The sequence below is a fragment of the Neofelis nebulosa genome, chromosome 5 (assembly GCF_028018385.1).
Source record: "Neofelis nebulosa isolate mNeoNeb1 chromosome 5, mNeoNeb1.pri, whole genome shotgun sequence".
Lineage (NCBI taxonomy): Eukaryota > Metazoa > Chordata > Mammalia > Carnivora > Felidae > Neofelis > Neofelis nebulosa.
The window spans coordinates 113078836-113103693 of record NC_080786.1 but is presented as its reverse complement, the minus strand read 5'-3'; the positions used below and the strand labels follow the sequence as shown (position 1 = coordinate 113103693).

General features: G+C 36.6%; 2 protein-coding genes across 2 annotated transcripts; both read left to right on the top strand.

Moving 5' to 3' along the window:
• The first annotated feature begins 1246 nt into the window (after positions 1–1246).
• LOC131511419 (olfactory receptor 5K4-like) lies at positions 1247–2176 on the top strand. Its single transcript, XM_058729097.1, has one exon. The coding sequence runs from the start codon at positions 1247–1249 to the stop codon at positions 2174–2176; it is 930 nt and encodes a 309-aa protein (XP_058585080.1).
• A 17074-nt stretch (positions 2177–19250) lies between these two features.
• Positions 19251–20180, top strand: LOC131511418 (olfactory receptor 5K1-like). The gene has a single exon (XM_058729096.1). It carries the CDS (start codon positions 19251–19253, stop codon positions 20178–20180), a length of 930 nt encoding a protein of 309 aa, XP_058585079.1.
• Positions 20181–24858: the final 4678 nt, after the last annotated feature.

Here is a 24858-nt window from a genome sequence, read left to right as displayed (position 1 = left end):
CTTGAACTCATGACAGTGAGATCATGATCTGAACTGAAATCAAAAGTCAGACACTTAACTGACTGAACCACCTAGGTGCTCCAAGAAGCCATTTTTAAAATCCACTGTGAGTCTGTGAGGTTTTAAAAATAATACATTTAGACATTTAAAATATCTAAAGTAATTTATTTCCAACATCATATCAATTCCATAGTATCTAAAATATGTTTATTTTTTCTTTCCTTGGAGAAAAAGATACCATTAGAAAATGTCTTCTAATTTTAGAAATGCCAAATTATATATACTGTCTAGGAATTTGTACATTATCATTGGATAATTTATGCAGAAAAAGCCTTTCTGTCCTGAGAGTTCACACTGGACATTTTTAGATGATCCCTGTGTACACAATCTGTGATACTTTTTTTCTCACAGACTTAACCTAGTGTGCATGTGCTAGTTTGTAGGAAACAGTATAGGATGACTTAAAAAGAGCTTCTTTCCATTTTATATATATGTACCACATCTTCTTAATCCATTCATCACTGGATGGGCATTTGGGCTCTTTCCATAATTTGGCCATTGTTGACAGTGCTGCTATAAACATTAGGGTGCATGTGCCCCTTCAAATCAGCATTTTTGTATCCTTCGGATAAATTCCTAGTAGTGTAATTGCTGTGTCATAGGGTAGTTCTATTTTTAATTTTTTGAGGAACCTCCACACTGTTTTCCAGAGTGGCTGCACCAGTTTGCATTCCCACCAACAGTGTAATAGGTTCTCCCCTTTCTCCCACATCCTCGCCAACATCTATTGTTTCCTGAGTTGTTAATTTGACAGATAGTATATAATTTCACTCATATATGGAATCTGAGAAACTTAACAGATAAACATAGGGGAAGGGAAGGAAAAATAAGATAAAAACAGAGAGGAAGGCAAGCCATAAGAGAGTTAAATACAGAGAAAAAACTCAGGGTTGATGGAGGTAGGGGGATGGGGGAAATGGGTGATGGGCATTAAGGAGTGCACTTTTTGGGATGAGCACTGGGTGTCATATGTAAGAGATAAATCACTGGGTTCTATTCCTGAAGCCAAGACTATACTGTATGTTAACTAACTTGAGAATAAAAAATAATAAAATAAGATAAAATAAAATATAAAATAAAATAGCTTCTTTCTTTTTGTATATGGGGAAATTAGAGGGGAGAATAAACACACTCTAATTTAGAATTTCATTTCTTTACAACTTCTATCTCAGCTGAAAAGCCAGGAATGGCTAAGGAAAATAACTCTTTGACAACTGAGTTTATCCTCATAGGATTTACAGATCATCCAGTGCTGAAGATTCTCCTGTTTTTGGTGTTCTTTGCCATCTATCTAATCACCATGGTGGGAAATCTTGGCCTGGTGGCACTGATTTCTATGGAGCATCGTCTTCACACACCAATGTACATTTTTCTGGGCAACTTGGCTCTAATGGATTCCTGTTGTTCCTGTGCCATCATCCCCAAGATGTTAGAGAACTTCTTTTCTGAGGGAAAAATGATTTCCCTTTATGAATGCATGGCACAATTTTATTTTCTCTGCCTTGCTGAAACTGCAGATTGCTTTCTTCTGGCAGCAATGGCTTATGATCGCTATGTGGCCATTTGCAGCCCACTACAGTACCATACCATGATGTCAAAGAAACTCTGCATTCAGATGACAATAGGGACCTTCATAGCTAGTAACCTGCATTCCATGATCCATGTAGGGCTTCTGTTAAGGTTAACTTTCTGCAGGTCTAATCAAATTGACCACTTTTTTTGTGATATTCTTCCACTCTATAGACTCTCCTGTACTGACCCTTATATCAACGAATTAATGATCTATATTTTTTCAATGCCAATTCAAATCTTCACCATTGCCACTGTCTTGTTCTCTTATATTTGCATCCTTTTCACAATTTTTAAAATGACATCAAAAGAGGGGCGAGGTAAAGCCTTTTCTACCTGTGCATCCCACTTTCTATCTGTCTCAATATTCTACATTTGTCTTCTCATGTATATTAGACCATTTGAAGAAGGGGATAAAGACATACCAGTGGCAATTTTTTATACAATTGTAATTCCTTTATTAAATCCTTTTATTTATAGCTTAAGAAATAAGGAAGTGATAAGTGGTCTTAAAAAATGTATGAAGAATTATAATATTGTTAAATAAACTTCATCTTCTATGGAAAACTGATTTTAATTCATTAAACTGTTTTATAGAAAAGGGACAAAGAGAAAGTTGTATTTATATGAAATACTAATCTCTAAATCATTAGACTGTGTTTGCTAAAAGATATATAAATGTAATTTCAAAGTTGTCTGGCATTATCTTACTGAAAATTCCACAATTACCAGAGTAAATCAGGAGGAAATCCAATAGTAACTTTCATTACCAATTGTTATTACTCTCACTGAATTGTGTCAGGCTATTGTTCCAAACCATGATAAATAAACATAACATCAAGTTTAAGTGTCTAAATGTATAGAACAGTCACCTTTATTCATCTTGTCTAGTTAATGGAGGACATTATATCTGATCCCATGTAGAATGTTTGAAATATTAAAAATTTCCTGGCAGGAGAATAAAATACGAATTGATATTCAGAAAAATGACCTTAGAGATACATGTAGGTTAGTCTGGGGGGAGAGAGGCTAGAAGCAAACTAATTGTAGTAGTGTATATTTAAAATAATGAAGTTTGATCTAGAAGACTCCAAGAATGGGAAAAAATGGAATGAGAAGGAACACACATATAGTCACATATACATTTTGTAGAACAGTTAACGATGAATTATAACAAGTTGGCTATAACAGATTAAGATCTACTTTAATTTTTAGTATGATTAAGGTTCTTTATTTTTTTAAAGAATAAATCATGTTATGTATTATGGAATATAGAATAGCAATTTACATCTCTCTGAGATGGAGATGTGCATATAAGAAGTTTGTTGGAGTGGAGGAGTGGCCAAGATGGTGGAACAGCATGGAAGTTTTTTTTTGTGTCTCTAGTCCCTGAGATTCAGCCAGATCAACACTAAACCATCTTGCACACCTATAAAACTGATTTGAGGATTAACACAACAATCTGCACAACCTGAACCACAGAACACAGCAGGTACATGGGGCAGATAGGTAAACTAGGGGAGAGAAAAGCCGGGGAGGGCAGGGAGCTGTTTTTGCTTGTACAGAGAGGATGGAGACAGGGGGCGAGGGGGGAATATGGGGAAAAACACCCCCCAAAAGCAGCTGGAGAGAAAGTAGAAAAGTGGAAACAACCCCAGGGACTGAACTAAAAAGGGAGAAAGGAGAAAGGAGAGGGTTTAACTTCCATTAAGACTCTGTAAACAGGGGGAATGCAGAATCTGAAACTTCACAGCTCCATACTTGGCAGTGCTCTGGTGGGAGGGGCGAATCCCCAGGAGTAAAGTGAAGTCTGGGGGTCTTCAGGCCACACAGGGAGAGGCAGTTCCCTTGCTGGGAAGACATCTGGTAGAGGCTGTGTGTGCCACCCCCCCTGCCCCCACCACAGGCAAAGACCCCAGGGGACCCAGGAAAACAACCACATTTGCTGGTCATTAAGGGTGAAGCCTGGTGCCAGATGTGTGTTGTGATGTTCCATAATCCCTGAACACAATTGCATTCACCTTTTCTGGGGCAGGCTGGCACCCAGCCACAGTCTCTGGGCATCAGCAGTGGCATGGTCCCGTGAACATTCCTGGGTGCAGCAGGCACCTGGTCATTGCCCAGTGAGACCCTCCTACAGAGGGGTAGAGCAGGTCAAAGCCACAGTCCCTCAGAAGTAAGGAAAAACAGGTCAATCTAAGATAAAACTCAGGAGGGAGGTGCTGCCTGGGGTTGGTCACAGACAGTGTAGGAGTGGGGAGTGGACAGAAGCCAGAGACAAGGGATGGGTGTGTGATTACTGATCAGGGAGAACAAAGTTCCAATACTAGAGACTGGATAGCTGGGTGACGCAGTTTTCACTGCTCCCACACATGCACATACACACCTACAAACGCCACAACAATCCACCCCAGTCAGCTAAGCAGCACCATCTAGTGGAGAACAGAGATGTTATACTAAGCCCCACCCAACTGGGCCAACCTTGCTCTTTAGGAACACCACAAGTCTCTCCACCTGCTTAGTTTACGGACTATAAAGTGCTTCATAGTTGACTTCTAGGGGAAACCGATGTAATTTCAATCGTATTTCAGTCTGTTCACTGGTCCATCTATTCAATTTCTTTTTCTTTTCTTATTCTTCAATACAGAAAGAGGAAAAAAGTATTTTTATTTTCAATTTTTATTAAAATATTTTTCTTTAATTTTTTTCTACTATATTTTTTACTTTTCTGTAAATTTTTAAAATTCTATTTTATTTCAATCATTTCATTTTATTCTATTTCATTGTATTCATTTTTTCAAATTTTCAAACGTTTTCCTTTTTTTCCCTTTTCTTATATTTCCCTTTTTTCTCTAATCTATGAAGCTCCTTTCAACAACCAGACCAAAACACACCTAGGATCTAGAATCATTTATTTTATTTTTTGTGTTTTTTGTTTTTAATTTTTTTTTACCTTATTAATTCCTTTTCTTCCTTCAAAATGATGAAATGAAAGAAACAGCCCTAAAGAAAGAACAGGAAGAAATGACAGCAAAGGACTTAATCAATACAGATACAAGCAAGACGTCTGAACCAGAATTTAGAATCACAATAAAAAGAATAGTAGCTGGGGTTGAAAATAGATTAGAATCCCTTTATGTGGAGATAAAAGAAGTAAAAGCTAGTCAGGATGAAATAAAAAATGCTATAACTGAGTTGCAATGTAGAATGGATGCCACGGTGGCAAGGATGGATGAGGCAGAACAGTGAGTCAGCAATATAGAGGGCAAACTTATGGAGAATAGTGAAGCAGAAAAAAAGAGGGAGACTAAGGCAAAAGAATGCAATTTAAGAATTAGAGAAATCAGTGACTCATTAAAAAGGAAAATATCAGAATCATAGGGGTACCAGAAGATGAAAAGAGAGAAAAAGGGTTAGTAGCATTATGTGTGCAAATCATAGTGGAAAACTTTCCTAACCTGGGTAAAGACAGAAACATCAAAATCCAGGAAGCACAGAGGACCCCTATTATATTCAACAAAAACCATCAACAAGGCATATCATAGTCAAATTCACAAAATACTCAGGAAAGAATCATGAAAGCAGCAAGGAGAAAAAAGTCCTTAACCTGCAAGGGAAAACAGATCAGGTTTGCAGACCTATCCACAGAAACTTGGCAGGCTGAAACAGAAAAATATGCAACCAAGAATTCTTGATCTAGTAAGGTTGTCTGTCATCAAAATAGAAGGAGAGATAAAGTTTCCCAGACAAACAAAAATTAAAGGAGTTTGTGACCACTAAACCAGCTCTGCAAGAAATTTTAAGGGGGACTCTCTGAGGGGAGGAAAGATGGGAAGAAAAAAAAAAGACCAAAAGCAACAAAGACTGGAAAGGACCAGAGAACACCACCAGAAACTCCAACTCTACAGGCAACACAATGGCAATAAGTTCATATCTTTCAGTACTCACTCTAAACGACAATGGACTAAATGCTCCAATCAAAGACATAGGGTAACAGAATGGATATGAAAACAAGATCCATCTATATGCTGTTTACAAGAGACTCACTTTAGACCTACAGACACCTTCAGATTGAAAGGGGATGGAGAACCATCTATCATGCTAATGGTTGCCAAAAGAAATATGAGGTAGCCATACTTATATCAGACAATCTAGACTTTAAAATAAAGACTGTAACAAGAGATGAAGGGCATTATATCATAATTAAGGAGTCTATCCACTAAGATCTAATAATTGTAAACATTAATGCTCCAAATGTGCTAACACCCAAATATATAAATCAATTAATCACAAACATAAAGAAACATATTGATAATAATACCATAATAGTAGGGGACTTCAACACCTCACTTACAACAATGGACAGATCATCTAAACAGAAAATCAACAAGGACACAATGGATTTGAATGACACACTGGACTGGATGGATTTAATGGATATATTCAGAACATTTCACCCTAAAGTAACAGAATACACATTCTTCTCAAGTGCACATGGAACGTTCTCCAGAACAGATCACATATTGGGACATAAATCAGCCCTCAGCAAGTACAGAAAGATTGAGATCATACCGTGCATATTTTCAGAACACAACGCTATGAAACTCGAAATCAACCATAAGAAAAAATGTGGAAAGATAACAAATACTTGGAGACTAAAGACCATCCTACTAAAGAATGAATGGGCTAACCAAAAAGTTAAAGAGGAAATTAAAAAGCACATGGAAGCCAATGAAAATGATAACACCACAGCCCAAAACCTCTGGGATACAGCAAAGGCAATCAGAAGAGGGAAGTATATAGCAATCCAGGCCCTCCTAAAGAAGGAAGAAAGGTCTCAGATACACGATCTAAACTTACACCTTGAAGAGCTGGGAAAAGAACAGCAAATAAAGCCTAAAACCAGCAGAAGACAGGAAATAATAAAGATTAAAGCAGAAATCAATGCTATCAAAACCAAAAAAAAAAACAAAAAACAAAAAAACAATAGAACAGATCAATGAAACCAGAAGTTGGTTCTTTGAAAGAACTCACAAAATTGATAAACCCCTAGCCAGTTTGATCAAAAAGAAAAAGAAAAGAACCCACATAAATAAAATCAAAAATGAAAGAGAAGAGATCACAACCAACACATCAGAAATACAAACAATAAGAGAATATTATGAGCAATTATATGCCAATAAAATGGGCAATCTGGAAGAAATGGACAAATTCCTAGAAACATATACACTACCAAAATGAAACAGGAAGAAATAGAAAATCTGAACAGACTCACAACCAGTAAAGAAATTGAGTTAGTAATCAAAAATCTCCCAAAAAACAAGAGTCTAGGGCTAGATAGCTTTCCAGGGGAATTCTACCAAACATTTAAGGAAGAGTTACCTATCCTCTTGAAGCTGTTACAAAAAACAGAAATGGAAGGAAAAATTTCAAACTCTATGAAACCAACCTTGATCCCAAAACCAGACAAAGACCCCCCTAAAAAGCAGAACTATAGACCAATTTCCCTGATGAAAATGGATCTTCAACAAGATTTTTGAACAACAATCTTCAACAAGATATTAGCCACCTGGATCCAACAATACATTAAAACAAATTATTCACCACGACCAAATGAAATTTATATGTGGGATGCAGGGCTGGTTCGATATCCACAAAACAATCAATGTGATACACTACATCAATAAAAGAAAGGACAAGAACCACATGATCCTCTCAATAGATGCAGAGAAAGCATTTGACAAAATACAACATCCTTTCTTGATAAAAACCCTCAAGAAAGTAAGGATAGAAGGAGCATATCTCGAGATCCTAAAAGCCATATATGAACGATCCAATGCTGATATCATCCTCAATGGGGAAAAACTGAGAGCTTCCCCACTAAGGTCAGGAACAAGACAGGGATGTCCACTCTCGCCACTGTTATTCAACATAGTATTGCAAGTCTTAGCCTCAGCAATCAGACAACACAAAGAAATAAAAGGCATCCAAATTGGCCAAGAGGAGGTCAAACTTTCACTCTTCACAGATGACATGATAGTCTTTATGGAAAACCCACAAGATTCCACCAAAGAACTGCCAGAACTGATCCTGAATTCAGCAAAGTCGCAGGATATAAAATCAGTGCACAGAAGTCGGTTGCATTCCCGTATACCAATAATGAAGCAACAGACAGAGAAATCAAGGAATTGATCCCATTTACAATTGCACCAAAACCCACAAAATACCTAGGAATAAATCTAACCAAAGAGGTGAAAAATCTATACACTGAAAACTATAGAAAGATTGTGAAAGAAATTGAAGAAGACACAAAAAATGGAAAAAAAAAACTCCATGCTCCTGAATAGGAAGAACAAATATTGTTAAAATGTCAATACTACCCAAAGCGATCTACATATTCTATACAATACCTATCAAAATAACATCAGCATTTTTCACAGAACTAGAACAAACTATCCTAAAATTTGTATGGAGCCAGGAAAGACCCCAAATAGCCAAAGCAATCTTGAAAAAGAAAACCAAACCTGGAGGTATCACAATCCCAGACTTCAAGCTGTATTACAAAGCTATAATCAAGACAGTATGGGACTGGCATAAAAACAGACACTCAGAAAAATGGAACAGAATAGAGAACCCAGAAATGGACCCACAAACATAAGGCCAACTAATCTTTGACAAAGCAGGAAAGAATATCCAATGGAATAAAGACAGTCTCTTCAGCAAATGGTGCTGGGAAAACTGGACAGAGACATGCAGAAAAATGAATCTGGACCACTTTCTTACACCATACACAAAAACAAACTCAAAATTGATGAAAGACCTAAACATAAGACAGGAAGCCATCAAAATCCTAGAGGAGAAAGCAGATAAAAACCTCTTTGACCTTGGCCACAGCAACTTCTTACTCAACACATCTCCAGAGGCAAGGGAAACAAAAGCAAAAATGACCTACTGGGACCTCAAAAAAGTAAAAAGCTTCTGCACAGTAAAGGAAACAATCAGCAAAACTAAAAGGCAACCAATGGAATGGGAGAAGATATTTGCAAATGATATATCAGATAAAGGGTTAGTATCCAAAATCCATAAAGAACTTATCACACTCAACACCCAAAAAACAAATAATCCAGTGAAGAAATGGGCAAAAGACATGAAATAGACAATTCTCCAATGAAAACATACAGATTGCCAACTGACACATGAAAAAATGCTCAACATCACTCATCATCAGGGAAATACAAATCAAAACCACAATGATATAACACTACACATCTGTCAGAATGGCTGACATTAACAACTCAGGAAACAACAGATGTTGGTGAGGATGTGGAGAAAGAGGATCTCTTTTGCACTGCTAGTAGGGATGCAAACTGATGCAGCCACTCCGGAAAACAGTATGGAGGTTCCTTAAAACATTAAAAATAGAACTACCCTACGACCCAGCAATTACACTAGTAGGTATTTATCCAAGGGATACAGGTATGCTGTTTTGAAGGGGCACATGCACCCCAATGTTTATAGCATCACTATCAACAATAGCCAAATTATGGAAAGAGCCCAAACATCCATCGACGGATGAATGGATAAAGACATTTTATATATATATATATATATATATATATATATATATATATATATGCACATACATACATACATAGTGGAGTATTATTCAGCAGTCAAAAAGAATGAAATCTTGCCATTTGCAACTACATGGATGGAACTAGAGGGTATTATGCTAAGTGAAATTAGTCAGTCAGAGAAAGACAAATATATGACTTCGCTCAGATGAGGACTTTAAGATACGAAACAGATGAACATAAGGGAAGGGAAGGGAAGCAAAAATAATATAAAAACAGGGAGGGAGATACAACATAGGGGACTAAAATATGGAGAACAAACAGAGGGTTGCTGGAGGGGTTGTGGGAGGGGGGATGGGCTAAATGGGTAAGGGGCATTACGGAATCTACTCCTGAAATCATTGTTGCACTATAGGCTAACTAACTTGGATGTAAATTTAAAAAATAAATAAATTATTTTTTTTAAAAAAGCAGTTTGTTGGAGAATGTTCTCAGGCTCAATAATTATTTATGGGAGTGAAGGAAGTAAGACTGGGCAGAAGGATAGGTTGGCTAGAGTCACAACAAAAACCTTAGCCAATCTGGTGGAGAAGAGGGGGTTTGGAATATCCCTTCAAAGTTCTCATGCCTAAGACAGGGACATTAAATTTATCCTTTCCATGGAACAGTCATTAAATGTAGGCTGCCTCCAAGTAAGGCACATGACCTTCCTAAGACCATTACCTTAAGCTAAGGATACTTCCAGAATAAGGATTCAGCTAAGAACTATCAGCTAGTGGCACTCTTACTGCTGGGGAAATACACTGAATCTGGGCTGTGAACCACAGATCCATTACTGGCCACCTTTTATACTGTTCAAAGCTGCTTATTTCTTATAATCAATTCTGGGGAAAGAACCACCAGGATTTGGGTCTTTTTCTTGTCCTGGAGAATCTTACAAGGTGAAGGTTAATGGGACACCTGCAGTTCCCACTGTTGCAGCTGGTCTCATGCCCACACTAATGTCCATCTTCTACCTCTTGATTCCCTTCACCTTTGCCTAATACCTCTACTGGTCCTAATATGGCGGGATGATTCAGAATCAGATCACCAGGGAATCTGAGCCTTTCACACCATGTCTTTTTCAGTTCTGGTTGTTGTATTTGTGTATTTACTGTCAAATTGAACAAGGAAGTCCCAGCAGATGCCTATGGACCACCTCAATGCCAAACATATTTTTCCTGCTCCCACCTCATAACAGCAGCCTTATCTCTTCCTGATAACAGGGTCAATTATTCCTATAATCTTAATGGACTCCTTTCCTTGCCTGTTAGTCTCTTGGAAAAAAAAGAATCTAAAGTGACTGGGTAGGGAGCTGAAACTATTCTGTATAATGGGATTCTTGTCACATTCTCTGGTAAGAACATATAAGAACATATAGCCTCTGAGAACCAGGCCCTCTAAACCCATACAGCTCAGAGATGAGGAAACAAAATGCAAATTCCCCAAGCAGATAACTTGAGGAGGTCCTGGACTGAGGTATTCAACCTACTGCGGACATGACAACATACAGTGGTCACTAATTTCTCATGGAAAATGAACCTTGGAGGACACAGTCTTGACATCTTAATTATATCTTTGAAAGGTCATTTCATCAACTCATTAAGCCAGCAGCTCCTGGGTGATTTGAAATAGAATAGAACCAGTGTGTCAGTCACTGTCCAGTACCACACCTTCTTTACTGCAACCTAGATTTCTTGGTCCAATGCAATGCATGCACCATTCTACCAGCCCCAGAGAGTGATTCTTCCTGAGCATTTACAGATTAGAAAGTTAATCCATACCTGGATTATGTGGATTCCAATCCAGATAAATTTATGTCCCCTTCAGAGAGGAAGAGGTTCATAGTAGCAAATGCCACCATGTGGCTGACTGGTTTTTTTTGATGGATGTTGTGAGACTGGGGGATCCAAAATGATCTCTGGTTTTGGCAAGTTAGAACTTGACAAGAACAGTAGCTAGATTAGCCTTGAAAAGTTAGAGCGTCTGCTATTAGGCACATGCATACCTCCATCTCAGCCACTACAGCACTTCATTCATGTGCCCGTTGTGCCAGCACTGGGGTGGCAGATGAACAAAACTGGATCACCTCAACTAGCTGAATCATTCTGTGTACTTGGTTGTTTAGTATTTTTTTTCCATGGTAGATGCTCTCTGGTATACCTTTACATGTAATATGAAGAACTCCACACTTCATATCCACCCCAAGAGATACATTCATATACCTCTCCCTCAGATTTTCTGGTCACTGACCTTTTAATCTGTCTCCTTACACGCCATTGTCCAACATTCTAGATGTTCACCTCTTCTATAAATTTATATATTCTCACCTTGGACCACCTCTTTTTCTATACAATGGAACAAGGTAATCGGTCTGCTGCTCTGTGGGAGGATGTCTCCCTAGTCTTACTTTTCAAGGTCACCCTAGGTGGAGCTATAGTTTAGCAGTAATCTATCTTGGCTTGCATCAACATACCAAGCTTACCACCCAAGAACCAACTTGGCCTTTGAAGCCAGACATGCGAGATGAGGACAAGAGTTCAGTGCAATGGTGGAGGATGACATAGAGGTCTGGGTTACCTGCCTGTGCAGCCTATTGTATTCTCTGGCCCTGTTCATGCCAGATCCTTGGATATGCCACCTTCACCTTCTAATGAATTACTCCTGGGCCTGCTCAATCTTATACTTGCTAGTCTGAAAAATTCCAGCTCATGAAGGCAATTCTGGCCTTTTGATCACTTGATGTCCTACAGTTAGGAGCTCTTCAACTAGCAGGGTCCATAGCACAGCAGGAAGTTATTTGTTGAATAGTTTATAATTCTCTGCTGCAGAAAGCAAGGCCTTGTTCCCAAACCATTAGGGTATATGTTATGATTCTCCTATCAGAATTTTCCATACACTTCCCATTAGTTTCACTTCTCTTCCCACCTCAGATATCCTTAATATTACTGGCCTGCTGAGTCACTTGGCCCAAATGTCAGGGCTGTTTACCCCATAGTGTGGGCCTATGAAGAGCCCTCTCCTGTTCTGAGACCCACTCAAAACTTACATTCTTCTCCCATTTGGGCAGATATATCTGTGTGCCGGATCTTTTCAACTGTGTAGGATATTAAGAGATGTTTGGAAGTAAGTTCAAGCAAGTGAGTGCACTGCTGTATCACAGTGCTAAGCTGTGATTTAAATAATAAGCCATATATCACATTTTGTTCTGAATATAAGATTATTTAATTAATAATAGTGTTAGTGGGGGTAAACAATATTTTAATAGCATTAAATACATAAAATTTAAAATTTTAATAGCATTTCTCTTAGTCTAATTCTTTTTAAATTTCTATTTTCATGTTTTATAATATATAATATTTTAGTATAGTAGAACATCTATCTAATTTGTAGGTAAGAATGTATATATTTAGAACATACTCCAAATGAGCTTATCAATATGAATGTACACCATGGTTTGAAATATCTCTCCTAGTAAAACTATCAGCAAATGAAAGATAGTTGAAAACACAAGAGTAGATGAGATAACATGGGGAAATTTCTAGAATGAATGAAGAGTGAGGCCAAGGATACAATCAGGGTGAATGAAAGCATTATTAAGGACAAAAAGAGAAACATGACTCAGCATCAAAGACTGAGATGGAACAATCAAGATGATAGGAGCAGAGAGGGTTTTCAAACAAGCCAGAGAAGACTTTCAATAGTACCAAGCACTATACTTTGTTAGGAAATAATTAAATATTCTTTAGAGTTGGCATTTAGAGTTGGTTGTGGCTTTAGAGAGAGAGGGTATAGTGAATTGGCAGGAGCAGAGGAAATAAATGAGAAGAAATCAAATAGAATTTGAAATTTCCCATTCCCTTTATATTACTTTTTGTGTCTCCTTGTATCATGTATGAGTAAGCTTTAGTCACTCTAGTTTACTGTCCCCCTTCCCCTTTTTTTTTAAATTAGGCCTTGCTCTTTTAAGAGTCCAGGCTTTAGGATGCCTGAGTGGGTCAGTTAAGTGACTGACTTCAGCTCAGGTCATGATCTCACGGGCCCTGCATCAGGCTCCATGCTGACAGTACAGAGCCTGCCTGGGATTCTCTCTCTCTCTCTCTCTCTCTCTCTCTCTCTCTCTCTCTCTGCCTCTCCCCACACATATGTTCTTTCTAAAAATAAATAAATAAACTAAAAAAAAAGTATCCAGGCTTTTACAGATGGTTCCCTCAGACTGCTTTTCCTTATGTTCTTTACCAATTATTACCCTGCAAAGTTATCTGAAATTATACTCCCATTGGGAAATCTTTCTTTCTTCCTCTAGGTCACCAGTCACTTCCTTTACTATATTTTTATATGATATGTTTACACTTTTTTATATCACAGCCTAAATTGCACACTAAATTGTGCACACAGCATTAAGTGCCTTTCTCCCCATTAGATTATGAGCTTCTTGTCAGGAAGCCATATCTAAAAACTAAGAACTTATTCCTGCCATTCTCACATCCTGTACCCACACTTCCCATTGTCTCTTCCAATACCCTGCATATTGTAAGTACTTGATTAAGATTAAACATGATGGAAATTTTAGCAATCAATGTAGCATATATTATAGATCTAGCTCAGTTTATTGTCAGGTGCTTAAAAGATTTATGATTGGTGACTTAAGAATATTTAGTCAATGGGGCAGCTGGGTGGCTCAGTCGGTTAAGCATCTGACTTCAGCTCAGGTCATGATCTTGCAGCCCGTGAGTTCGAGCCCCACGTCAGGCTCTGTGCTGACAGCTCAGAGCCTGGAGCCTGTTTTGGATTCTGTGTCTCCCTCTCTCTCTGCCCCTCCCTCACTTGTATTCTGTCTCTCAAAAATAAACAAACATGTAAAAAATTTTTAAAAAGAATATTTAGTCAAGGGGCGCCTGGGTGGCGCAGTCGGTTAAGTGTCCGACTTCAGCCAGGTCACGATCTCGCGGTCCGTGAGTTCGAGCCCCGCGTCAGGCTCTGGGCTGATGGCTCGGAGCCTGGAGCCTGTTTCCGATTCTGTGTCTCCCTCTCTCTCTGCCCCTCCCCCGTTCATGCTCTGTCTCTCTCTGTCCCAAAAATAAATAAAAAAAAAAAACGTTGAAAAAAAAATTAAAAAAAAAAAATAAATAAAAAGAATATTTAGTCAAGACTTTTATAATCAAGACACATATGAGTCACACTTGATAAAGTGGTGAATGCATTTTAAAAGCAGGTAAGTATCACAATGGAATACTACTTGGCAATGAGAAAGAATGAAATATGGCCTTTTGTAGCAACGTGGATGAAACTGGACAGTGTTACGCTAAGTGAAATAAGTCATACAGAGAAAGACAGATACCATATGTTTTCACTCTTATGTGGATCCTGAGAAACCTAACAGAAGACCATGGGGGAGGGGAAGGAAAAAAAAAAGAAGTTAGAGAGGGAGGGAGCCAAACCATAAGAGACTCTTAAAAACTGAGAATAAACTGAGGGTTGATGGGGGGTGGGTGATGGGTATTGAGGAGGGCACCCATTGGGATGAACACTGGGTATTGTATGGAAACCAATTTGACAATAAATTTCATATTTAAAAAAAAGCAGGTAAGTATCACATAAATCAGGAAAAGAACAAATCAATTCTATCTATTTATTTTTACTGAGTATATTTTATTTAAAAATTTTTTCCAAGTTTTTATTTAAATTCCAGCTAGTTAACATGTATGTCAACAGTATTAGTTTCAGGTATAGAATGTATTGATTCATCACTCACATACAACACCTGGTGCTCATCACAGCAAGTGCCTTCCTTAATACCTATCACCTCTGCCTACCTCCCCTCCAGTAACCATCAGTTTTCTGTAGTTACCAGTATGTTTCTTGGTTTTCCTCTCTTCCCACCACCATCCCCATGTTCATTTGTTTTATTTCTTAAATTCCACATATGAGTGAGATCAATGGATAAAGAAGATATAGTGTGTAAATAAATAAATACATACACACACACATACACAGTGGAATATTAGTCTTAAAAAAGAATGAGATCTTGCCATTAATCAGCTAATTCTATTTAAAGGACCTAGGAAATTCTTCATGGAGGAGATATGATTTGAGCTCAAGTATGAGTAGTATTGGGATGGAAAGAAAGGGAGGAGTGTTAAATCTTTTTAATGTTTATTTTTGAGAGGGAGAGAGGGAGAGAGAGAGAGAGAGAGAAGCAGAGAGAGAAGGAGACACAGAATCTGAAGCAGGCTCCAGGCTCTGAGCTGTCAGCACAAAGCCCACCACGGGGCTTGAACCCATGAACTGTGAGATCATGACCTGAGCCGAAGTCAGACAGTTAAGTGACTGAGCCACCCAGGCACCCCAAGAAGGAGTTTTAGCAGAGGGAAGCATTATAAGAAAATTAGGTGAAGCAATTGCACAGAGGGGCAGTGAAGGGATGCACATGGCCAAGTGTCCTGAGGTTGAGGAAGAGAGCAAGGTGAAAGATAAGACAAAGGGTGACCATGGAGCATCTGGAATACCAAAATAAGTAAAATGGATTTGGTCTGAAAACTAATGAGAGACCACTGCAAATTCCTGAGCAGCAGAGTATCATTTTTTTTAATCCATTCAACAAATATTTGTTAAGCGCTACAAAGAACCACTGTTCAAGGTATTAGAGATGAAGGAATGAGCATAACAGAGAAATTCTTTCACTCTTATGTCTACTGCTAATGGTAGTGGTGGGGAATGAGTGACTGATTATAGCATACTAATAAATACAGTATATTGAAAATTAGTGGAATTAAGAGAAAAAAACAGGGTAAGAAAGATAAAGTAACTGGGGTGAAATGAAAAGAACAGAGAACAACTCAGTAAATCATATGTGGGGCTAAATGGTAACAGCAAAATTTCCAGGAGGGATTTGCAACACATGGGAACTAATTCAACTCACAGAGTGAAGTTGATGAGCCTCGCTAACCCTACACCTTTTAGGCTCCACTGCAAATGCTAATCATCTTTCATTAACCATATTAATTTTTCCTGTAACTGTCCAAACTAACCTGAGACCCTTTTCTGCTCATTACATTTTATGCATAGGATAGTGAACAGAGATATAAAATGTACAATTTTACAATTGTAAAAATGATGTCAGTTACGTAAGAATCAGCAAGACGATCATCAACTGACCTTAGTTACTTTAGTGAAAGTCATTTACTTAACCTCTTTGTCTCACAGGTAATCTTTAATTAATGTCACAGAGTTAATACATTTTGGAGACTGAATCTCCCTACAGAAATACACTGATGTCACTACAGGGAAATCCCTTAAGCATTTGATGGAAAAGTTTAACTTTGCAATGTAAGAAATAGAATTATTGACACTGATCTATTAGCAGTCTTCCAGATTTTCATTTTTTTTAATCCCAATGTGTTTGAGACCAATATTTTTATATTCTGAAATTCTACAAGACTTAACACAGTATCAGAGCATTTAGATAAGGGAAGTACTTAAATTTACTTTTAGTTTTAATATTAGCATCCATAAACATTTATTTATCTGAATTACTTAGCATTTGTTCATTGATCTTAGATTTCAACTTCTCACCTTTCTAGCTCTTCTCACAACTGAAGGCTATGGGAAATTAGCAAGAGATTTAAACTCAATTCATGCTGACCTTTTCTGATTTTAAGGTAAGTTTTCAAAATACACAGGTAACAGCATAGCTTAATTCTGTTAAATAATTCAGGCAGGTACATTGAAAGTTATTTCTAACATAGCTGAATAATTAAATGGCTTATATTTAATATTTTAAAACAAGAAAATAAAATGTTCACCCTGTGCCTTTTTTTTAAAATTTTTTTAATGTTTATTTATTTTTGAGAGAGACAGAGTGCAAGCTGACGCTTAACCGACTAAGCCACCCAGGTGCCCCAGCCTGTGCCTCTATTTTGATGTTTTGATTATGGAAAAATACATCCATTCTGACCATAAAATTTATATGATTTGACACAATGGTCAATATATCCTAATGGATCGCTAAGTAATGATAGAAGATAGACTTTTTAAAAAAAATTTTTTTAACATTTATTCATTTTTTGAGAGAGAGAGAGAGAGAGAGAGAGAGAGACAAAGCATGAGCGGGGGAGGGGCAGAGAGAGAGGGAGACACAGAATCTGAAGCAGGCTCCAGGCTCTGAGCTGTCAGCACAGAGCCCAATATGGGGCTCAAACTCATGGATCATGACCTGAGCCAAAGTTGGATGCTCAACCCACTGAGTCACCCAGGTGCCCCTAGAAGATAGCTTTTAGGGAAAACAAAACTTGTTCTCAAAAGTCATATTAAGGTTTTTCAATTTTTCTAAGTGTTATGAAATTAAACTATACAGGCCGGCTTATTTTTATTAGCTTTTAAACTACTGTGATATACTTTAGAAAACCTTATATAAGTTTCTCAGAAAACAGAAAAATAGTAGATGGGTCCATTCAGATAAAAGAATGACACCTAAACTTTTTTAAAAGATGACTTTTGAATAATGTCCTTTGTAGACTATTCTTCAAAATTAACAGTCTCAACTTGCAGAAACCAAAGAAAGTCACTAAGGATCAACAGTAGTATGCTGACAACAAATTTATCTTATAAGTCAGGTCTTTAGAATGAAGCTTGGACGGGAATCAATACTGTTTTTTCTCTACAGCATTAAACAACTCTTACAAGAAGTATAAGTCATAGCTTAACTCAAATGTCTCAATTCTAATAAGGAAACTTTGTATAGATAAATGAAAAAAAAAGCTATGTAGGGGCGCCTGGGTGGCTCAGTTGGTTGTGTTCGACTTTGGTTCAGGTCATGATCTCACAGATTGTGAGTTTGAGCCCCACGTCGGGCTCTGTGCTAACAGCTTAGAGCCTGCTTCAAATACTGTGTCTCCCTCTCTCTCTGCCCCTCCCCACTCTCAAAAATAAACATGAAAAATATTTTTTAATAAAAAAAGGGGGGGTGCCTGAGTGGCTCAGTCGGTTAAGGGTCCAACTTCGGCTCAGGTCATGATCTTGTGGTTCATGAGTTCAAGCCCCATGTGGGGCTCTGTGCTGACAGCTCAGAGCCTGGAGCCTGCTTTAGAGTCTGTCTCCCTCTCTCTCTGCCCCTCTCCTACTCACGCTCCGTCTCTCTAAAATGAATGAAGGTTAAAATTTTTAAAATAAATTTTAAAAAAGAGAAAAAAAGCCATGTAGACAAGCAACTCTAGATTGTGTTATGTATATAAGAAATGCTTGAGGATTCAGAAAGTGAAAATCAGTGTGGTCTAGGGCATTTAGTTAAAACTTAATATTAAGCAGCATTATATATAAACTGTACATAAAGAAGGAAAGGATTTAGATATCTGGGCAAAAATCAACAGGAATGAGGGCATGGACAGAGTCAGTTTTTATGGAAATGAGTGTAATACGGGGAACAGGGATGAGAGAGGTGACAATACATGGATATTTATTTCTTTAGATATCCAAAGTAATTTTCTTTAAAGATGATAGTCTTCTTAATTCTTAGTAATCTTCATACTATTCCTAATATATAAATTTAACATATCTTTTGTATGCTATTTTCAAATATTTACTCAACTGGAAGAATATATGAAAACTTCTTGCTCAGTTAAAAAAATGTGTATATATGAAAATTGATTTAAAATTTTAAGGATCTTTAATACAAAAATTGACATCAATGTACCAAATATGGGTACATTATATTTGTACACTATTCGTGCATGAATCCATAAAGACAAACCTTTTCCAATGTAAGAATTCTCCTTGGAATTATAAAAATATTCTTGGGAATCCAGAGTTTCAGAGTTGAGGTTATAAAGCTGACATTTTAGAGGAAGGAATATCCCCTAGAGATTTGTATGCCTGTGTCCAGAGATAGTAACAGAAGTTTGCAGAAGCTCCTCTCTTTGTTGTAAAAATTAAAATGTGAAAGGAAAATTAGACACACTCTAATTAGAATTTTATGTCTCCAGAATTCCTATCTCAACAGAGAAGGTGGATATGATTGAGGATAACCACTCCTTGACAACTGAGTTTATCCTCATAGGATTTACAGATCACCCAGAATTGAAGAGCCTACTCTTTGTGGTGTTTCTTACTATCTATCTGATCACTATGGTGGGGAATCTTGGCCTGGTGGCATTGATTTTTACAGAGTGTCGTCTTCACACACCAATGTACATCTTTCTGGGCAACCTAGCTCTAATGGATTCCTGTTGTTCTTGTGCCATTACCCCAAAGATGTTAGAGAACTTCTTTTCTAAGGACAGAATGATTTCCCTTTATGAATGCATGGCACAATTTTATTTTCTCTGCCTTGCTGAAACTACAGACTGCTTTCTTTTGGCAGCAATGGCCTACGACCGCTATGTGGCCATTTGCAGCCCACTACAGTATCACACCATGATGTCAAAGAAACTCTGCATTCAGATGACCACAGGGGCCTACATAGCTGGAAACTTGCATTCTGTGATTCATATAGGGTTTCTCTTTAGGTTAACTTTCTGTGGGTCGCATCAAATTAATCACTTTTTTTGTGATGTTCTTCCATTATACAGACTCTCTTGTGTTGACCCTTCTATCAATGAATTGATGATATTTATCTTTTCAGGGTCAATTCAAGTCTTCTCTATTATCATAGTTCTAATCTCTTATCTCTGCATCCTCTTCACGATTTTCAAAATGAAGTCCAAAGAAGGAAGAGGCAAAGCTTTATCTACTTGTGCATCCCACTTTCTCTCTGTCTCAATATTCTATGGTTCTCTTCTTTTTGTGTACATTCGACCAAATTCAGTTAAAGAAGAGGATAAAGATATACCTGTTGCTATTTTTTATACTCTAGTAATTCCTTTATTAAACCCCTTTATCTATAGTCTAAGAAACAAGGAAGTATTAAATGTTATGAAAAAAATTATGAAGAAAGTTTTATAACATTCTGAAAAAAATTTCATCCCCTGTGGAAAATTAACTTAAATTTGATAAAATGTTTTCCAAAATATGGAATATTGAGAAAGTAGAAAATGATCACTTTGTATATAAAATATTAAATTACTAAAACATGATAGTGTATAAGTCAAATAAATAAGTTCAACAAGGAGAATTTCTGCTACAATGTATTTTGAAATCTAAGCGACTAGCTCCCAGCAGGAATGAACTAAATAATTATTCTTGGGGTCATAAACTGTGTCACAATGAAATTAGTTAAACTATTAACTAATTGTTTCAAAGTGTAATGAGTTACAATTTTCTACAAATACTAGGAATAGAAGTCAGTATATATAAAGATTGCCTCCATTTGGAATTGACAAATTTTTGGAACCTCAAAGCATAATCTTACAAACTCTGGCACATTCCAAGTTCTCAAGAATTAATCCCTTCTTAACACCACCTGTCAGAAGTAAACTGGATATACTTGATTCTCAATTTTGAGTTTATTCAAGAGATTATGTTTGAATATTAATTCACACGGAATACCTATTTTCAAATCAAGAATATTTTCATCTTTAGTGTTTGTCAATTTTACTCTCAAGTTCTCTGAAATAAAGTATCTGTTTACTGATTATTTATCAATCTATAGTTGAAATAGATGCTATTTATTCTGAAATCCCTATGTATTTGGATATTTTCATGCCATTTGATTAGGCATGCATCAAAAGTAAAGTGAAATTCTGAATACATGAAACTAAATGATTTTTTTCTCTCTGATATTATTACTGTCTTGTTATTAGCAATTACACCAACCTGTACTGATTCCAATGTAAATTACTGACATATTCACGGCATTAACAAAAATTTGGAGATGCTGTAAAGCATAAATTAGGCAGAAAATCGTGAAAATTCTAAATACCTAAATACCTGAACAAAAAAGATTTACTGATCACTTATATATGCAAATATGAAAGAAAAAATAATTTACTGAGAACATACTATCTGCTAGGCACAAAGCTAGACCTTTCATATATATTGGTTAGACATGATTTTTCATGTTTTTTCTCAGTAAAAATCTCATACTTTGAAACTGAGTAGCTTGCTCAAGTTCATCCAAGTCATTCAGATCAAGCTAGAATTTGTATCAATGCTGCTTGGGAGTTCAGAAAATGGAGACCCCTGTAGCTTTGTGTACTGAGTTCTTATGTAGTATCAAAAGTAAAATGTGCCCTAAAAATGATTTTAAAAATGATATTTGGAGGAAAAAAGGAATAAGTATGACCACAGCCGATGTTTATAGGAATAAGTGTGGCCTTGGGAATAAAGGATAAAGGAGGTGAACCATGGAGAGAGTAAGAAAGTTGTTGTTCAGAGCTGTTCCTGAATATGGGAAATAAAGGTGGAAGTGTATCAGGTTATTGAGAATCTTATATGCCACCCAAAGGAATCTGAATTTATCTCAGAGGCATCAGACAGCAAATTTTTCCTAGAACAGGGTAATATGATTGTATCTTTCAGAAAACTAATTTGGCAATTGAATGGAATGAAGCTGGACACAATAAGACTCACTGTAATGATTCATATATTAGACAATGAGAGCTGAAACTGAATAAAAGTAGAGGAGTGTACAGATATTAGCAACATTTTAAAGAAAAAATAGGCAATTGTAACTACTACTGGGTAATAAAATAAAAGCCTATATTCTTCCTGTGAATATCAACCTAGTCATAACTGATTTCCTTTCACTAATACTTAGTAAGGTGCCTGACACATTTGGCCATTCACTAACCATTTCCTTTAATATATTTTAATATAATTAAGTTAATATGTAATAGGTTTGTTATTTTTATTTTTGAATTAATCAATCAATAATAATAAACACATAAACAAAGCTCTATAGGGTCCTAAACTCTTTTTAAGAGTATAAAGGAAATCCAGATACCTGAGTTAGATGAATGTTGTTCCTTTTATCCACTCCCTACTTTAGAGGATATTTTTAATTGTCAGACTCACATACATTGATTCCCTCTCCCTTTCCTAGGGGTACCACAAGTTTTGTTATGTATTTCTGTACCATCCACCCCCAACTCTTAGCAACACTGAATCCTAGAGGTCTGTTAAGGGAAGGGTACATGACGTATTTGGAGCCAATGAAACAAAAGAGGTAATTTTGTAGAAGTTTCTGGAATACGTGGTTCCTTTATTTTAAAACAGATCCACAAAAAAGGTAGTCTTCCTTCCTCTGAATGTCATGCTGTGTGGATATGAAATCTGGCACAGTCTACATCCATTTTGCCATCAAGGGAGAAACCAGCGTAGAGATGAAGTCAACACACACAAGAGCACATAGCTGAGGGAATCACATAGAAACAAACCCAGAGTCACTGGAATTAACCATCCCTTCTGGTTTCAAAATTTAATAGACCTTCTAACTGTTAAACTTGTTTGGGAAAAATGCTTTTATTGCAGCTGAATAAATATTAACTAATACATTCATGTCTCTTGCCTCATCTTTCATTTTATACTTGATTTTAAATTAATTCTCAGACATTCTTTTAGCTTATAAATAACTTTTCACCAGTATCTGTTTAACTATTTGGTGTTTTGTTACATATTTTACTTTTATTTCTATATTTTAATTTCCTATAACCCCAATGAAAAAATGGGGGACACAGAAACTGCACAATTTGTCCACAGAAATATTAATTTGGAGTTCAGGGATCAAATACAGGCTATCTAGCTCCAGAATCCATGTTCCTAACCACTAAGTCACATTGTACACAGCTCAGAGAAGTAAAAGTAGCAAGAGAGGAAAACATTCAAGAAACTAAGCTGTAAAGTGGGCAGAGATTCAAGAAAATGTGAATCAGTGACATTTTCCTTTAAATTTATTTTGAAATATTTCAAACCTACAGAAAAGTTAAGAGAATGCTCATGAATTTTTTTAAGCCAAGATTATTAATTAACATTTTACCATATTGCCTGGTAATCCATCTATAAATGTGTACATATATATATATTTAATTCACATATGTATATATACATATATATGATGACACTATGACAGTTTACCCACATATCCTTCAACATATATCTCAAAAGAACAAAGACATTTCCTACATTGTCATATCATTACTATCCTCAAGAAATTTAACATCACCTAATACAATGTTCACATTAAAATTTTTCCCATTTTTCCCAAATTGTCCTTGATAGCAATTTATTTTTTCATCAGGAATTCAATTAAATGTCACTATTTACTTTTGGTTATTATTCTATAGCTTCCTGTAATCTAGAAGAAACTTCTGGGTTTTTTTCTTTCATGACATTTAAGATTTTTTAAAATATTTGCATCAGACATCATGTAAAATATCCCACAATCTCTATTTTTGTGACATTTCCTCATGACTAATTTAAATTAAATAGTTCAGCAACACCAGATGTGCTGGTTTTTTTCCTTCTCGCATCACGAGACCTATAACATCAGTTTGTCTTGTTAACTGATTACTTCATTCAAGGCAGTATTCATCAGCTCTTTCTATGATAAAGATAACTGATTTCCTTGCTTTTAAAATCTAATCTGTAGGGTGATATATTGACACCATGTGCATTTCTTGTTCCCTAATAATTTTTCATCAATGGTTTTAGCATCCAATAACAATAATTATTTGAATCAATTATTATAACTGGAGACAGAAAAATGGTGATTGTTTTTCCTTCAAGTGTTATCTGGCTTCATTCTGAGAAACAAAAACTTTACCTCAAAGTCTTTTTTTTTATGTTTATTTATTATTTTGAGAGAGAGAAAGAGCAGGAAGGGCAGAGAGAATCCCAAGCAGTCTCCGTACTGTCAGCCTGGAGCCCAATGCAGGCTCACTCTCATTACTGCAAAATCACAACATGAGCCAAGACCAAGAGTCAGACACTTAACTGACTGAGCCACCCAGGCGCACCTACCTCAAAGACTTTTTAATAAGTTTTTAAAAATTTTTTGAACAGTTTTGGATTTATAGAAAATAATAAAGACAGTATAGAGAATTCCCATATATCACACACCCATTTTCCCACATCATTAATATCCTACATTAGTATGGTACCTTTGTTATTATTAACGAGCCAATATTGATACATTATGAGGAAGTGAAATTCATATTTTATTCAGATTTCCATAGTTTAATCCTGTGTTTTTCTGCTCCAGAATCCCATTCAGCATATCACTTTATATTTGGTCATTATGTCTCTTTAGGTCTCTCTTAGGATATGTTATCTGCGACAGTTTCTTAGACATTCCTTGCTTTTGATGTCCTTTGTAAGTTTTGAGGAGTACTAATCAGGCATTCTGTAGAATGTCCCTCAATTGGGATTCTTCTGATGTTTTTCTCATGACTAGACTGCGGTGATAGCTTTTTAGGAGAAAGACCACAGAGAAAAATTGTCATTTTAATCATATCCTATCAGTGGCAAATACTATCCTCATAACTTACATAACTTTTGATGTTGACCTTGACCATCTGGCTGAAGTAGTGTTTGCCAGGTTTCTTCCTGGTAAAGTTGCTCTTTCTCCACCTTCTCTTACTGTGTTCTTTGTCAGGAAGTCACTATCCCCAGCCCACAACTAAAGAGAGAAAAGAAATGGTCCAGCTCCCTGGGGCAAAGTATCTATATAAACTGGAATTCTTCT

Coding starts and splice junctions, on each gene's coding strand:
- LOC131511418 (XM_058729096.1), top strand. CDS start 19,251: ATGATTGAGGATAACCACTCCTTGACAACTGAGTTTATCCTCATAGGA.
- LOC131511419 (XM_058729097.1), top strand. CDS start 1,247: ATGGCTAAGGAAAATAACTCTTTGACAACTGAGTTTATCCTCATAGGA.